Genomic DNA, 18,106 nt, shown 5'->3' on the forward strand with positions numbered 1-18,106 from the left:
GAGGCTGGAGATCTAGGTGATCTGCTTGCTGTTTCCGGTGCCAGGCCAAGGGATGGTTGGGAATGAAGAGAGGAGATGCACACAGTGCTCGGCACAGAGCACGGTCTCAATAAATGTTGGTTTTCTTTCCCTACTCCGTCCTTTTTAAAATGTGCACGCCTTCTCCCCACATCCCTTCCTGGTCCTATCCTCCCTGGGCTACCTCTTTCTAGGCAATTCTTATGAATAAGCTCAAGTCAATAACACCATTTTATTAAGAGGCTTCTTTGCATTCACTTCTCTCTTTGCAGCCAGACCCTGCTCTCTAATTTCATGGCAATGAGGCCAAATTCGGGTCTGTGCGTGCTATGAATTCTCAGATGCAGACGATGGCTGGCTATATGTGAAGAATCATTATGCCACATCAAGTTTCATTTTAAAGTTCATAAATACACCTTTTTAAAACAAAACAAACTTCTTCCCCATCCTGGGGAGGGACATAAATCTTGTATTTTTATTACCTCAAAAGACCACCAGAAGATGAGCTCTAATATTTCAAAGGTGACAAGCAATCTGTATGAATGGATTGCAGTTTGAGCCCCACTGTGCTTGAGCTGACATGTACTGCAGTGGGGTTTATAGGAGTTTCTCTAACACAATTTAATTTTTTAAAAAATCCCAGGCCTTTTCGTCTCTGGTTTCTAATCCTCCAGTAGGTGCCGGATAGTATTAAGCAACCGTGGTAGAGACTGCATCAAGCTGTGGGTTCCATCTGAGAGCAGACGGCTGCTACCTGTTTGGGGGAGCTGGCTCTCTGGAGCCGGAAGTGTGAAAGCATGAGGGCTGATTTAAAGGAGCCAGAGAAGCTGAGGTGCACGGGAGAGTGTTAAACCAGCACAAATGTCATGAACAGCATTGCACAGGGACATAGAATTTGGAGATACACTTGGTAGCAGCATCAGATGTATTTAAAAGGTCATAGGATTGAAACATTGAGGGCAGAAGTGGCACAGTGAAAGCAATGCCAGCTTTAAGGACAGGCAGTCCTGATTCAAATCTCAGCTATTATGGTTGCTGACTGTAAACCTCAGGTAAGTGACTGAATAATCTGTGAGCCTTGGTTTGCTCATCATGACATGGGGGTGCCCACCTGCTACAGTAGTCAAGAAGAATAAAGGGAGGGATGAGATACTACCTGTAGAGCACCTACCATAGTGCCTGGTATATGGAAGTCGCAGCTATTTACTGAGTATTAACCAGGTACCAGGGGCTCTTCCTGGTTTTACCCAGTGAGGATACATACTATTAGCCTCTTATTCATCTTGGTATCACTCTATGCCTAACAATGTGTGTTGCGCGTGGGTCACTGGCCAGCAGTGACCACGGAACACTGTGGATGGCTCGATGATAAACACGCGAGAAAAAACAACACATGCACAGAGACAAACTAGTTTCTGTGGGGAAGTAGGGACGAAATGGCCACCCCCCCTAGTGGGGAGCGCGCCGATTTACAGTCCATACCTGCTTTTATTGGGCTCATTTTGCATAATAATTCAGGTAAAGTACAGTACTCACTAGGGGAAGTAAGGAACTATAGAAAACAAAGAACTCTGCCGGTCTATTGAGTTGGGGGGTCAAAGAGCTGTAAGACTGAGGAACAAACTAACTTCCTCCTAAGACCCTTCTCATTCAACTGAGAGCATTCTAAACAAAGAAGGTTTCACAGTAATTTACATATTCTTTCTTAGGCCTGATCACCCCCGGGAAATCCGCACTTCTCAGTACCGAGCTGTACCACCCTGTCATTGTTTCAGGCTTAGGTGGAGCAAGGGAACTAAGGCAACTGAGAGATAAGGAGATTTTCTCCCAGACGCTGAGAACTCAGACTTTGTCAAAGCCGAGGAGTGAGGGTCCATCACCCCCTTTTGCTGCAGCCCCCCAAGTCCTTCTTTTGGGGGGCCTCCCAAAAGTGATCGTGCCTGGCTTAGGTCGTTCCCCCCGTGGGGAATCTTACCCGTCTTTGGCTAACCGACCAAGCTTTTTGGGGTTCAGTTATGAATAAAGCAGCAGAAGCAGCATTTCTGCCAGGAAGATAAGCTTTTATCTCCTTGCCAGCTTACGGTTCCAAGGGTGTTCCCTTAGCCTTAGCTAGGTGGGGGTTTCAGCCTCTGATACCAGTCAGGGCGGTTCCCAACAAATGTGGGTTTTTAAAAATCTATTTATCCTTCCAGTAGATGTCATATGAGTTGTAGTTCTTCTTAGAAAAGCCTCCACTGATTCAGACTTTTATCTTGAGTCTGGACTTGAGTGTGTTCAATTTCCACCTTGATGTTCAGCCATGGGCTTGGCCTCTTCCTGCCTCGTGGCTTGTGGGAGAATATCACACTGGTAGAGACCATTGTCACAGAGAGAGGGGGGTGCGGGGAGAGACAGCCCACAGGCAGAGTACCATCACCATCTGGGCAAAGGTCAGGTGGCTTCTGAGGAATGTGCTTATAAAATCCTCATTGCTTTGGGCCAACTCAGTTTCTGTCTGATCATTGGTTTATTCTTTCATTAGGGACTTCTAATGTTTTGTTTTTGTTTTGTAATTATTCATTACCTTTCAGAATCTCTTGACTGTAAACAAAAAGCAGCATTTAGCCTAGGCTCCTTTTTAAAATCTCAGTTGCTTGCTATTTCTCAAGATTGTTTTCTCAGGATATCCCAGCTCTCTGAAGATGTTAATTGTGTTTTGATTCTCTCTGTAATCAGTTTTGCTTTCGAAGCACTCTTGAGTCCTGTTGAAACTGTCTGCAGGGATGTGCCTTTTGAGGATGGAGAACGATCTTTCTTTTGGCAAATGTTGCCGCTCCATGCGCCCCCACCCCCCCCCCCCCCGCCCCCGCCCATCCAGAGCTGAGAAGTTGCTAATTTCTTCCTCTCTCCCACCATCTCGTCTCCAGGGGCCTGGCTGCGTGACTCCAAACACTTTCTTTCTCTCCTCCTCCTCTTCCTTTATACCAGGAAGGAGTTTTGATATCTGGTGGTTGCATGATGGGAGAATAAAGCAACAAAGATAACATTGTGACAGTTTAATTTTCTGGCACATTTGTCAACTTCTCTGCTTTATTTTGGTGCTTCCTTATTCTGGACTGCCACCAGGAAATGATCAGATATGCAAGGGCTGCAATTATCAGTGGTGTGAACTGAAGGTAGATCTACTCACAGACCCATCAGCGGGGCAGCAGGGATGTATGGTCAGCGGTGTGTGTGTGTGGGGATGGCAGTGGGGGAGGGGATGGCCAGGGTTACCGGTGGAGAGCAAGAATTGGATAAATCTATGTGAGAAGTTCTCACCAGGGTTTTTCTAACCATCCTCTTGCTCAGTTTCTGAAAATATTTTTATTTAAAGCCTTAGAATCCTGTGAAACAAGGACATTCTCAGAATTGAAGAGGAAAGGCTATTGAAATTAAAATAAGCTTGTTGTAGCCAAGTGACTCCTTCAGATCTAGATGGGGCAGACTCCTCTCAGCAGTGATCCAGTGGCCTCAGGGAATTGAGCCACGGTTTCCCTCTGGGAGGAGAGGACAGGGGTCCGTGACTGGGAAACATTCAGTGCATTGCAGTTGGCAGCTGAGGCCCATGGGCTGGAGACCGAATTGCCTCTAAGGCAGGGTTGTCCAACCTGAGGCCAGCGGGCAGCTTGCAGCCCAGGATGGCTGTGAATGCAGCCCAACACAAAATCATAAATTTACTTAAAACATTATGAGATTTTTTTTGTGATTACGTGTTGCAGTGTATTTAATGTGTGGCCCAAGACAACTGTTCTTTTTCCAGTGTGGCTCAGAGATGCCAAAAGGTTAGACAGCCCTACTCAAAGCAAGTCCTGCCTAGTATCTCATCTTAAATAGCTGGGTACCGCAGCAGAATGAGACTGAGTTAGTGTGGCTGTATTGCTGTGAGTAAAATACCAACATGATCCAGCCTGCAGCCCGCCCTGCTCCCATCCACTCTCTCGACTGTAGCCGAGGGGTATTTTAGAGGCAGAAGTTGGATGAGAGTCCAGACTCCTTCACAGGGCCTCCTGGGCCCGGCAGGGTCGGCTCGAGCTTCTCTTTCATTTCTTTTTAAACAGGCGGAACTCTGTTCCTCTAACTAATTCTTCTCAAACAGTCTTCTCTGTCTGGTATGTTGTTCCTCTCCCCTCTGCTTGTTTCACTTCCCTAGAGAACCCTCCTCTGACCCTCTAAGAAGAGTAGCTCCCCGCCGCCTGTTGAAAGGTCTCACATTCCTAATAGAACTTAGCAAGTCTCGCTCAATGGTTTGTTGGGCCGTGAGGTCCCTGATGGGATTTTCTTCATCCCTCTCACTTGGGGCTCAGTAGAGGGCTGGTCAGTGTTGATGCTCACCCATACAGCCAGGCTTCGCTTTGAAAAGGAGGGGCTGGTACTGTCGTATTATGTGCCCAGAAGGAGGAAAACGGGTGTTTGACGAATAACACTAATGCCAATGTCTCCTCCAATACCTGGCTTCTCTCGGTGTTCCCCAGCCCCCACAGTGATGTGGTCTTTCACTCTCCTGCAGTCCCTTGAAAAACCTTGTAATCAACAGCAACGAAATCTCCTCCAAAATCTTGATATTGAGCAGACTAGTCTGTGGCTTTCCAGCTCATGTGCTCTAGTGCCTTCACTGTAATGATTCCTTGCCTCCATCAGGATTTCTGCTGAAATTTGGGTCCCTCAGCAAGCACCGTCTGAGATGGAGGGGGACGTATAAAGAAGTTTATCAATGGTGCCATAGGGATGGACACCTGTGGGGGAAGGGGAGGAGACAGGGTGGGTAAAGGGGTGAGTGAGTGCTATCCCACTGAGTACTCTGAGCCTGGGAAAGCCCTTTAGAAGTATCCTGAGTTGAGATAAAGGAGAACCGTCTTCATTATAGGCTGCCCTCAGATGGGAGGGTGACTGAGGGTAAGCTATCTCTCTTGTCCATGTAAGAAACATTCAAACCTGCAGAGCACAGATGGCGGGCCGAATCCGGCCCCCCACCTTGTTTTATCCTGCCCAGCACCTGGTTTCTATCCGGTGGCAGCACCGAGCTCCTTGCCCCTAGTTAAGGAGTAGTTACATTTATAAAGCCTTAAAATTACATTTGGCCTTTTGAAGGTGACTGCGAGGTTGATGTAGCCCCTGGTGAAAATGAGTTCGATGCCCCTGCTGTAGAAGATGTTTTGTGAGTTTATTTGAACCAAACTGATGGCTGCTGCTGGGAAGCACAGCTTCAGCAGATTGAGAAAATGTTCCAGAGAATTGCAGTTCTGTGCCCTGCTTTATACATTACAATCAAAAGAGAGGGGTTTACATGAACTCATTGGTGATGGGTCAGAGAGGTGGGGGAAAGCAAAGTGGGGAAACCTTTGGGATTGGATAAAAGGTAAAATGATAGACACACACTTCTTTTACACAGCTGGGCAAGGGACAGTTAACATTCAACAGTTAACATGATAACAATAGCAATGAGGGGATTTGTGGTCTCTGCTTTGGTGCTCTGATGCAGTATCTGTGCTTAGAGGGGACCAGCAAAAGGAGATTAACTTTGACATTCCATGGATGCTAAAAGACAATAGACAGACAATTCCAGATTGACTTATGTCAGGGAAGATACTGTCCTAGGACATGACTATCTGCCATAAACTGCTGTTGGTTAATAAGTTTTCATTGCAGACCATCCTGTGTGGTTACTTTAGGTCTCTGAGTTTGTAAGGCTGTCACGCCGTCTTCCCCTGAGCTTGTCAGGTTAGTATGTGGCCCCTTTTTTTGGCCACACACTTTAAGCCAGGGCAAGTTTTCTAGAAGGCTAACAGCTGAAGGTCATTAGCAGCAGAACTCCCGTTGGCTGGGAGACTAAGTTCTTTAGTTCTGAAGAGATACATGGGCAGTGCAGCACTGTGTCCAGCCTCATGTCTAGTCCATTTCAGGTGCCTACCTCCTTATATCCTCACCTTTCTCCTTAATAGTGAGGTTTGTTGGCCCTTCCTTATCATCACCTGTTTTCCTACATACTCAATTCCCTTGTATTACTTTTTACCTACTATATTTGCCTAAAACTCATCTCTGGTTATAACTTTTCAATGACTGTGCACTTGCCCTAAATATCTGAATGAGGCTGGAGAAAAACGCGTGACCGTGCTGCCTGTTCTTATGTGATGTTTATGACCACAGATCACAAAGGGCTTCTGCTACACGCCCTGGAACATTCTCCTTTCCTCTTCCCAGAGTTACTCTTTTATACCTTCCCCCTTCTAAACACCCAATGCCTCCTCCCTCTCCAACTTCTTAGATGTTACCCTCCCTTCTCATTTCACTGAGAAAATAAAAACAAGCAAAGGAGCACTATTTCACTTCGCACCCCCAAACATGCCTACTTGTCTCTACCTCTCCTCTCATTGCTTGGCTTCATCTCGCTCTATTTGTGCACCGGAGACCAACTTCTCTTGGCGTCATGCAGGACTGTGCTCCTGCAGTGATCTGTTCTCTCTTCTCCATCACCATTTTTCTTCACCTGCACTGAATCATTTCAAACAGCATACAGGCCTGCTGTGATGTTTTCCATCTTTGAACAAGTCTCTCTCATCACCCAGCCTCCCTACAGCTACTGCCCATTTTTCATGAGGGGGAAATGTCTCAAAAGGTTTGCCTTGCTTTTCTGTCTCTACCCCCTCATATTCTGTTCTTCCTTTAATGGGCTCCAGTCAAGCTTTGCCCCCTTCCATTCCCAAAACTGTGCTTACTAGGTCAAGGACAGCAGCGAACTTCTTGCCGCATCCAGTGGTTAGCTCTGCCTTTATGTTGTGCAACTTCACGGCAGCACGTAACAAAATTGATCATTGCTCCTTCCCTGAAGCACTTTTCGTCTTGACTTTCATACCCGCTTTTCTGTGAAGTGAAGTGTTTAAGGAGTGCCGGGAGCCAACTTGTTACAGAATTCTAATGCTGCGACTGCCAGAAAGATCTGCGTTCCCTCTCGTGTTCCTGTGCAGTTGCTGCCCCATCTCAAGTTTCCGGGAGAGTTCCGTCCACACTCTTGCTTGATGTAATCTTGTACAGTGTTTCCATTCCTGTTGTGCATTTGTTTTTATTATGCATTGTCTTGGATCACTTTTGGAAGGGCGTGGTGTTGTGAAGGTAGAACCCTTTTTGACTGCATGAATGACTTCACTAATTCCTGCTGTTTGGTTTCTAATGAGAGTGAGTTATGGAAGTCTTGCTGAGTCTCCAAGAACTTGATTACCCCACAGTAACTTTTATTTACAGGCTGACATATCTTTAGCACTAAAAAGAATATCTACCTGTACTCTTAAAATAAATCGATAAGTGAGGTTTTTAGTGACTCAAGATAGCTGTTTTCTCAGTTTCTGTACATGGAGTAAGGGTATCAGTGTTTCAATGATAGTATTAGTAGTAACACTCTCTTTGACTGATTTTCATTTTACAGGTACTTTCATGAAGCAAATTCTTAGTAAAAGATTTACTTCAGAGTTCAAATGGTCAAATGTTGGTTATAGCATGTTCTAACAGAATGACTTAGTAACAAATATTTAACTTCCCTAAGCCTCAGTTTTCTAGACTGTAAAACAAGGGTAGTGCTGTATCTCACTAACGGAACTGTATGTGGATTAAATTATATAATGCATATAAAGATACAAAGAAGTAGGTTCCTAACTGACCCTCATGACAAGCTGATGAGGGTTCTGGGACTCAGAGTAGTTCACTGCAAGTCACAGGCTAGTGAGTAGCAGAACCAGAGCTGGAATTCACATTTTGTGTCTTGGATTCCCATGCCGAGTTTCTGTCCTTCCTGCTCTCTAGCCGTCACACAAAAGCAGTCCAAGTAAACTGAACATGAAGTCATTTTATCATGACCTTTTATGAGAAGGCAGGTGATGTTCTGACCTCCTTTCTAAAGAGCAAAAGATGTTTCTGTTGAATCAGCCCACTATTCTATCACATGGGATGGATCTCCAGGTCAAGAGATGAAAGGCACTCATTTGCATTAGACAGCAGCTGCTGTCTGTATTCACAGTGCAACATGGAAGAAACTGGCTGCACCATCATTTTGTAACAGATGGATTAAAGCCTGCCTAGTAACTCACACAAGCAGAGAGGGGATGGGTTCCCTTGATCTTGCTGATAACAGCTATACCATGTACAATGGCTACCTAATAAATATTAATTAGTGTCAACTCACTGGCCATAGAATGGTTTGATTTTGGACATTAAATCAAGCTCCCTCCGTGGTGAGAGATTAGTAATAATACCTTTAGCCTTTATGTTTTGTGGGCTCCTAAGTGTTGCATCACACCATGCATCTTTCTTGAAATACTGTTTGCTCAGGATTGGATCTAATGCACCAGCCAAACTTGCGCTTAAGCTTTTGTGTATGATGCATCTTGCTTTCTCTCTTGGTTTCCATGGGTGTTTGCATTCTTTAATGTCATTGGAAGATGATTACCCTCCGGTTTCATCATCCAACTAACCATGATGTTGCTTTTTCCCCTCTTCCAGATATCGATGAGTGTGCAGCTAAGATGCATTACTGCCATGCCAACACTGTGTGTGTCAACCTGCCGGGCTCGTATCGCTGTGACTGCGTCCCAGGACACATTCGTGTGGATGACTTCTCTTGTACAGGTGAGCGTCAGGGGGCCGATTCAACCCTTCTCTGCATCATAGCTGTGTTGCTCCTCTGAGCTTCAAGGACACTAAGTACTGTTTTGGCCTGAGCAGTCCTTCTCTTGCATTATTTTACCCTTGCCCTTTGAGAAAAAAAGCAATGAAGAAATTTCACCTGCATAATTTACTTCCACTCCCAGCATTTCGGCCTGTGTGTGAGAGATCATGCAGGCATGGGTGTATGGTTGGAAATTGAAGTCCCAGCTGCCTATAGTAACTTTTAGGGACTTAGAGCCATCAGTTCTAAATTGTATTGAACTATTTCCTTTCATCATAATGAAATGTTTTTTGTATATAAGAAAATGTAGTTTGTTCCCTCATTGGGAAAGACAAGGATTAAACTTAAAGGGGAAGCAGGAATACCAGGTGGGCAGGGATTGGACACGTGGGAGTTAGTCAAGACGTTTCATTGATATGCTAACAGTCAGTTTGCCTCCTCTTCTCCCTGTATCACTGGGCTGTCAGTACTAGACCGGGACTCCAGGGCCTGTGGTTGGTGCCTTTGTGTGGGCAATGCTGGCTTTGTGGGGCATTTGGTTTACCTTCCGTTCTACTTCCAATCACGTATGTGGGGTCATGAACAGTAGGTTGGTTAAGGGTGGTAGAAGATTCCGGGTATTCCTTCTCTTGGTCAGACTCTTTAAATGAGCAACCTGAAACCTCTATGCTTTTAGTCATGTTGTACCTTTTCCTGACTCCTGCATCTTTCTCTTTATCCTGATACCATTGGCATATAAGAGCTGAATTCTTCACTCAGAAGAAAACACCACTCTTTTCTTAATGTATTTTTTTATGAGTGACCTTCTGAAAAGAGCAAAGAGTTGCAAGAGTTAGGGAAGCAACATTTGTATGTCCAATACCTTTGCCATGGATTGTTGTATATTTATAAGTTACTGTTCTGTAACTGAGGGGCTGGTGATCTCAGATTGATGGCAGTTTCTGATAGCCACAGAGGCCAAATCTCATTTATCTGTCTTTTATACAATATAACTAAAGTTCTGGGAGTGAAAAAAAGAGACTATATAAATATAGCATGCTGAGATCTCAACATTTTAAGGGGACAGAAATCTTTTGGACCTCTACACAAGCACAGTCTAAAAGTCTGTGATGTTATAGATGACTATTTCTCTGTTCTTAATAGTAAATCAATGTCTTGGCTTATTTTAACCGTAAGACTGGAAGGAACCAGTGAATGCCCTCCCAACATAGCAGCATGGCATCATGCAACTCAATAAACCTTAATTAAAGCCCTGCTGTGTGGAAAGGCCTGGTTGAAATTACATCAGAATGCCACCCCCACTTTTACTTTTTCACTGAGGAAGGCAGGCAGGCAGGTGCTGGTGCCCGTTGAATCCCTGATGAATAAGGACAGGTGCCCTGTCTGGTGGTGTGTGTATAGGACCAGATGCAACAGGAGTTATTTTAAGAACTAGCTCCAGAATTACTTTCAGAAAGGAAACTGCATTACTTGGAGTAAAAGGCAGGGTTGTGGATAGAAGTGGGCACCAAAGCGCTCCTTTCCTCTCCTCTGAAAAGACCACGTGGCTCTGCAAGAAAATACCTGTACACACGTAGGCACACACACACGTTTTGTTTTAGTTGTGTGTGTGTATTTTGTCTGAGAGGGAACAGAAGAGTTAGAACACAGGACAGAAAAATAAGAGGAGGGAAGGAAGAACCAGTCAGAGCAGAAGCCTGGGTGCTAGGGAGGACAGAGGGCCAGTGAAGGCGGCCCAGAGGAAGGAAACTGAACAGACTTGCAAGGGTAGGAATATTTAATGTGAGGTCTGTTCCTTGTGTTTGCTACTCTGTATGCAATGCTAGTCTTCCTTGTGACTTTCAAACCTCCAGCAAAGTCACCTACCCTGAGCACTAGGTAAGTCTCCCCTGCAGTGGAGTGTTGGGTCACACGGTGTACGCATGTGAACAGGATGTTGAGGCCTTAGAGGTGGAGGTAACCATTGTAAAGTAACCGCTTCTGTCCCTTTCTCTGCCCTGCCTCCCAGGATATACTCATACCCACATGCATCACTTTCACCACAGCTTCCTTCCAGGAATTTCAGAAATCTTGATGAGGGCTTTGAACTTCATAGGTCATAGAATTGGGAGTCAGATCTTTTTCTTTAAAGAAATCTTCCTTTGATCCCAGATTGCTTCCTACTTACTGCCCCATTCTTCTGCTTCTATTCACAGCACAACTTCTTAATTTGCATGGAGTTATTGTCCTCCTTGACACTTACTCCCCTTCTACCTTCTACAACCCTGTCCTGCAAGGCTTCCCGGTTCACTGTGCCACAGAGACTGTACCTGTCACAGTCGCCATGAGCGTCACGTTGCTAAGTGGAATGCCCTTACCTTTTGTGATCTCTCAGCAGCATTTAGCAGAGGTGACCACGTCTTCCCCTTTTAAACACGTCCTTTCCTTGACTTTTGAGACATCATCTCTCTCGATTTCCCATCTATCTCAGTGGCCACACCTGCCCATTCTAGCAGTTTAGGTTAGAGCATCATAAAGCTCTGCCCTGTCCCCATTCTTGTGTTCCCCTCTGTAGTCTTTTTAGATGCGTTTGTTCCATCCTAGGACTTTTAACAGCACTTTTGTCAATAACACTTACATATCTATCCAGTTGTAATCTTTTTGCTGAGCCTCTGAAACATACAGTCAACTTGACCTCTATGCATAGATATTTCATAGGCATTTTATGTTCAACACGTATAAGACAAAACTCTTGATGTTTTTCCCATCTGCAAACCTCCTCTTCCAGTTTCCTCTATCTCAGCAAATAAAAGCAATATCTACCCAGTTTTTTGAGCCAAAAAATCTAGGTGTTATACTTGATTCCCTTTCTTCTCCTGCCCTTGCACTTTTAGGCTGGGCACCAGTCTGATTGACTGTGCTCTCCATCCCCTGCCCTGAGTCTGCCCTCCTCTGCCCACGTCCGGTGCCACCACACTGCTGGGCCGCTGCCACAGTGGCCCCCACACTGTGCTTTCTGCCTGAGTTTTCTGCCACTAGAGCTCTCTCCTGTCGTAGCAGCTAGAGCAAACTTTTTAAAGCAGAAATTATACAAACCCACATAAAACTCTCAGGTGGTATCCCATGGCACAGAAAAGTCAACGTCATTTTCCTTCTTTTGATATTAAAACCAGTAAGGCATTTCTTCTTTTTGCCTCTTTCACTTGACCTTGTACATTTCCACCCTTGCCATTATGGGGCGGCTGCCCTGACTTTTGACTTTTTTATTCCGTGCAACAAACTTGTCCTGCCCTAGGACCTTTGCATGCGCTGTTGCTCCTTCTTAGCACTGTTTCCTCTTGATATCTGCCCGACTGGCTCTTTCTTGCCATGCAGACATCAGCATAAAAATCATCCGCTTGGGCTTTTTCTGATTAACATGAATTAGCCGCCCATTTTTCTGTCTTATTACTTGATTTCAATTCTCTGGATATTACTTCTCACTGTCTGAAGTTTTATTATTTTTTAATGTGATTTATTAATTTTTTTCTTTCTTTGAGAATATCAGCTCTGAGAACAGAGACTTTTTATTCACTACTCCATCTTGGCTACTTAGGATGGAACCAGGCAAAGAGCAGTGATCAATAAATATTTGTTAAATGAAGGAATGAATTAATCCATTTGACCTCGGGTTCATTATTTATCTCTCTAAATTTCATTTGTAAAATACTGTTTATGTATACTATATCTATGGGTTTTGTAAAAATAAAATGATATGTGTGAAAATATTTACCATGGTGCTTAACTCAGTCAGGATAGGATGTTCTGTAGTGACAATAACCCAAAATATGACTGACGTAAAATAACGAGAGTTTATTTCTTGCTCGTGCCTATCAGTGGTCAATACGAGGGATGCTGAGACTTGCCAGAATTGATCTGGGATACAGGTGATGAAATGTTCACTATTGTGAATATGCTGCTGCCAGGACAGGGAGGCGAGGGCCTAGATGGGCTGCATCCACCTTAAATGTTCTCACCAGGGGATGATACTCTTGGATTTCCCTTTGCCTGTAACTCATTGGCTAGACTAGTCACAGGTGCCCTACCAACTGCAAGGGGACAAGGAAATGCAGTCCTGCCTTGTGCCTAGAAGGGTAAAGAACCAGAAACATTTGGTGAATGGAGCTAATGAATACTATAATGACTGACACTTACTACTTTCTCAACAAATTTTGTTCCCTTTGACACGTGGAGTTGTTGATGAAAATAACCTTTTTTTTTTTAAGACATCAGTTCACAATGTGATGGGGAAATTAATCTCAAAAAATAATTATGATATTAGGCACATTATATTAAGTGCTACGATGGCAGTACAAACAAAATGCAATAAGAAAAAGGTGCTTTTGCCAGATGGAGTGTTTGGAATGTGTTTTATAAGCCAAGAAGAGCAATTGGAGTTGACCAAGGCACGGTAGCACGCACTGCCCGAATGACATTAGAATTTCATAGTGGAAGATGCCGATGGGAATGAGCAGACCGAAGAGACAAGCATTTTCCCTGGTGGTAATTTCTCCTCTGGACCAGATTCAAGGATCTCCACTGGACACTTTCATGGGAGGTTAGAACTCTGCCTTGAAAATAAACTGGTTTGGCCAAATGTGCTCTTTATTTTCTATGATAGAGTCACTCCCCACCTCTAATCGCTGTCATTTCTTTATTGGCAAAGAACACTTCTTCCCCTAAGTGGTTATTTGCCAGTGTAATAAATGAGGTGTATAATAGATGTCTGCGGCTGTGTCTTTTCAATGTTTCATTTCCAGAAGACGGTTTGCTGGGAGAACTTGACAGGCCCAAAGGCACCCTTTGTCTGCCCTGAGTCCTTGACACAGCATTTCTTATCATCGACGTTCCTTTCTCCCAATGATCGCAGTGTCTGCCGCTGCTGTTTATTTGATTTTCCAAGTACATCAAGATCATCCCCAACCCCTGTTTTTCAGTATGCCATTTAGCCTGACACTCATTTTTTTCAAAGTCAGTAGTCATATTGGAAAATTCAGTTTGTTTAAAAATCAGTGAGCCTAGAGGTACATCAGGTTCGGTGATACATTGATTTACTGAATAACTGATTCATGCACTCATTCACTCATTTATTCATCCATTATTTTATTTTTGTGTCCAATATGCAATTACAAATGCAATATGCCACCGAGATTCAGGGAGTCCAGTATTCGTGACAGAACTTCAAAGAAGAAAGGAGAAAACTCAAATGTTTGGTCACCATCAGAAATGGGCTGGTGTTCACCAAATTAACCTCACTTCAAAGTCTTAGGAGACAACTATTAGGTGTTTAACCCCCTGTACCTGTGGGTCCTTGACAAAATCCAGAAATTCCAAAACAGCCTTTTCCAATTCTATGCACTAACAGCGGTCCTTTCAGAAAATCCACATGTGAGACAGTAAATGTGCAGCGTCATCCTGGTGGGGAAAGGCAATGTATCAAACAGAAAAGAAGCTTTAGCATTTTCCTACTTAAAAAGTAAAAAAAAAAATGTATCTCAGGGATAATAAAGTTCTGAGAGATCAACATGGATGATAATTATCTAGAACTTAAACAATGTGCTCTAAGGTAATTATTTGACACCTGGGACCTGGGGATTCCTTGTCACAACCAATTGTTATAGAGGAAACTTGTACTTTCTCGTAGAGAAGTTTTCCTTGGTCTTTGAAAGGGTGAAATCCAAACCACAGCCCTTTGACGCTGGGCAAGTTTGTGGCCTTGGAGTTGGTGTGTATGTTCTCTCCGATAAGGGATCCTTGAGTTGCTCTTGTTCTGTGAATTTTGAAACTGAGGAGTGCTTGAAATGGAGATGGGATGGGGGGGTTTCTTTTCTCTGTACCCTTTCCTTTTTGGAATGGTCAAGCTATTTGATTTAGTGGTCTGTGACTTGCATTTATCTCCCTGTAAATTCCCTTGTTTAGGCTGTCTGATAAGATGTTATCGTTAGATATTCAGGCAGTTTTAAAGGACGGTGCTTGTGATTTACGAGAGAAGCATGCAGTAGTAAGACAGGTACTTGACAGTAATGGGTAAGCATTCATTTTTATGCCAAAAACTTGCCATGAAGGTAAGAAATAAAGGGAACAAGTGAGATAACAAATATCCCCTGTGATTTTTATTACCTTGCTGAAAGGATTTTTATTTTCTTGATATTGACATGGATAAAAGCTTGAAGTATATGTTTGAAGTACTCCAAGCAGGCTTAGTTAAAGAGTTAGATATAATTGTCTATTAATTTAATGGTTTAAATTAAATAGTTGTAATGAAAAGAGGTTAGGCAACAGCATAAAGACTTAGGAGTAAAAATTAGCTGTTAGAAATTTCAGATGAGTTCTCTGGAAAATGCTTTCCTGCTGAGGCTGATGAAATACAGACCTCTTTCAAATATGAGATACCTGATGCTTTCTCACTGAGCAGAGGGAGCTAAAACAGAACATTCTGTACCTTGGTAGAGTATACTGGTGAATTAACTGAGGAGTGCTTGAAATGAATTAACTACTGATTATTCTCGTTTTTCCAAGCATACAGCATGTAGACTACTTTTACTTTAGTGAAAAAGACTGTATCAAATGCTTTAGAATGCAAAAATACTTTTTATTAAAGATACCAGACAACGTGTATTGATTGTTGAATTAGAAAAGTCAAAATAAGACATGTACCATTGGATATTTCAAAACCCAAGTCTAAACTCTGACGATTGCTAGGGGACATTTGCCTTTTGTTTTGATTTCTTTGTCTGGCCAGCACATTCTTTCATTTTGTTCCTTGTTTTAAAGAGCTGACTCTGTTCAGAGTCATGACTCCATTCATGACTCCGTTCATCCTTCCCCTTCAGAGGAGGGACGTGACAGCATCACAAGCAGGATTCCAAAATCCTAATTCTTTAGGACAGAAGTTTTCAACCTTCAACTTAGGTTACATTCACTCAGGATACAAATACACACCACCCCCCCCAAAAAGTGCATACCTGAGACCTGCGCCTCGAGATCTGGACTTGCACTTGGTCTGGTGTTGTGACCTGGCTTCAGCGTCTTCGTTGAAATGTCGCGGTGATTCTCACGTGCAGTCACGGCTGAGAGCCACGGCTTTGGTAAAACAGGGAGGGCTGGAGACTGGAGAAAATATCAGAGGGCAGTCAGGAGGAAGAAGCGTCACCCTCTACAGTGTAGACCGGAAAAGGATGTGCTGGCACTGTTGGTGGCACACGCGGCCCAGGAGGTCTTGAGAACAGAGACCTGGATGGCACCTGGAGGAAGGGCCCTGCCTCCAAGTCCAGGCTCCGGGGTGTGTGAGACCCTGGAGAGAGAAAGCCTGTGCGATGCCTGTGCCCATGTGGCCTCGCAGGGAGGGCCTGAACCTTCCACTGGAATGTGACTGCTGTGAAGCTTCACAGAGCCCTGAAGGTAATTGGGATATCTCCATGGTGACCTGTGTATTCCATGGGCCAAGACCCAGACGGCTCTCTCTGCCAATGTCTCCATCATTTGGAATCCTCTAGAGCTGTGACAGACACATCGTGATGGAAGCAAGGAGCCCTCAAAATGACTGAGGCTACGTTTCCACTAGCTGGAAAAGAGTAGGTGTTCAGAAGCATTCATTAAGTTGAAGTGAAGGCATTAAAGAAACTTCATTACATGCATGTATACCTTGTGACTGGGCTCCTCTACCCATCAGATGTGAAAGAAGCAAGATAACAAAAAGAGAAAACAGGAAAAAAATAACAGGCTGCTTTAAATGGATATTGTGAGGTAGAAATTCATGGGATGTTTGGTTTTCCAGGGCAATTTCTCTTTTCTGTACGTAGCCTGGAAAGCTGAAGACCAAATATTTATTGAACTGATAATAGCAGCATTAAAATAATACTAAGGTGTAGTAGAGCCAGCAAATACATCTTAGGGAGGCTATAAAAGGGACTTCTCTGGAGATTTCTGGATGAAAATGAGTCTCAAGCATTGGTCCAGTGTTTGGAGTCTTTGTTGGATTTCAGTGGGAGTTCACTTTTATTCCAGCTTGTATCTAACTATAAAAGATCCAAACCAAATTGGCTGCTGTGCAGCAACTAGGATGAATGATGGAGCTAGCCCCCAGGGTGTTTGTGAACAAACCTATTAAGTACTGTGTTGCCCTTGACCCAATTCATCATAAAACGCTTGTTAATAGTTCCGAACGCTCTGTTGTTGGAGTTGTTTGCTCAGAATCACAATTAGGCTTTCACATAAAGAAGGGGTTTGATTCAGCACTTGCAGCGTGTTCGGCCCCTCTTGCAGCCCCGCTGACACCCACACTTCCTCAACACACTGGGTGCACATTTCTCCTCAGTAACCCAGTGAGCTATCTTACATGGCTTATTTCCATTTCAAAGACTTCATAAATGCATATCTGTTTTGATACTTTCCTAAGTATAGAAAGGTGTCTTTGAATTTAGTTTCTTTTCTCAAAATAATTGAGAAAGTACATGACTTATTCTTGGGACAGAATGAAAACTCTAAATTCTTGGTTAATATCTAGTATGGAAATGCTATTGCCTTTGGCTCTGCCATTGATTTATGTTGTGAATTGGAAGCCATTTAGGTTCTTCAGTGCTATCCTCTATACATTCTCACAGAGCTGATGAAAGTCGAGGCAAGACAATGTAGGTGCATCAGTTCAGATGATTTTGTCTGAAAGAAAAAAAAACCCACTTGACTCAACTGGCTGAATGATAAATGTATCCTCTGATGACAAAAAAGCCTAGAGACAGTGTTTCCAGAATTAGTTCATTCAGCTGCTTCCTGACACCATAACACAGGCTGTTTCCAGCTTTTTACCTGGTTACTTTCAGCATGATGGCGTGAAACAACTTAGCTCCCTTCCTGGGCTCAGCGTGGCTGAAGCAACTCCCAGCATGACAGCTTGACTTGACCATTTCCCCGAGGCTGAGGGAAAAAAGATTTCCTTCCTAGAGTCCTTTGTTGAGACCAAGGATAACTTTAGCAGGAGTCCATCCCAGCATATTTATTTTCACATCTCACTGGACAAAATTGTTTAACATACTTATTAATAAAATATACCTTAGAGAGGCAAGTGGAATTACCTTGAATCCACATTTATCTCTGTGGCTGGGGTAGTACCCATCTTTCTTTACAGTACTTTGCTCACTTTACATCTAAACAAAATTTGAGTTCTAGTCAAGAGAAGTTGTATGTGTGTGCATGTGTGTGTGTGTGTAGATCCACAATTGTGTAGGTAATCAATAGCACCTATTATATTCACAGTGTTGAAAACATTTTTTCAAGCTCAGGAGTAATTAGAATAAGTGCAGTTAGATACTGATTATACTAAATTTATGTATTTGACTATCAGTGTGTAGCTATAGAGATATATATTTACATATGTGTCAATCACCCACTGCTGGAGAT

The 18,106-nt window shown here is 43.5% G+C and overlaps 1 protein-coding gene across 2 annotated transcripts in view; it reads left to right on the top strand.

The window, feature by feature from the left end:
• Positions 1–18,106, top strand: part of NELL1 (neural EGFL like 1) — a 727,165-nt gene that overhangs the window by 337,539 nt on the left and 371,520 nt on the right. For both annotated transcript variants that reach the window (XM_045825346.1, XM_045825347.1), the window contains exon 13: positions 8,527–8,652. In XM_045825346.1, the coding sequence (XP_045681302.1) occupies positions 8,527–8,652 (126 nt within the window). The remainder of the gene's footprint in view (positions 1–8,526; positions 8,653–18,106) is intronic.

Source organism: Phyllostomus hastatus, unplaced genomic scaffold (genome assembly GCF_019186645.2).
Source record: "Phyllostomus hastatus isolate PE091 unplaced genomic scaffold, TTU_PhHast_1.1 phas_scaffold_585, whole genome shotgun sequence".
NCBI classification, from domain to species: domain Eukaryota; kingdom Metazoa; phylum Chordata; class Mammalia; order Chiroptera; family Phyllostomidae; genus Phyllostomus; species Phyllostomus hastatus.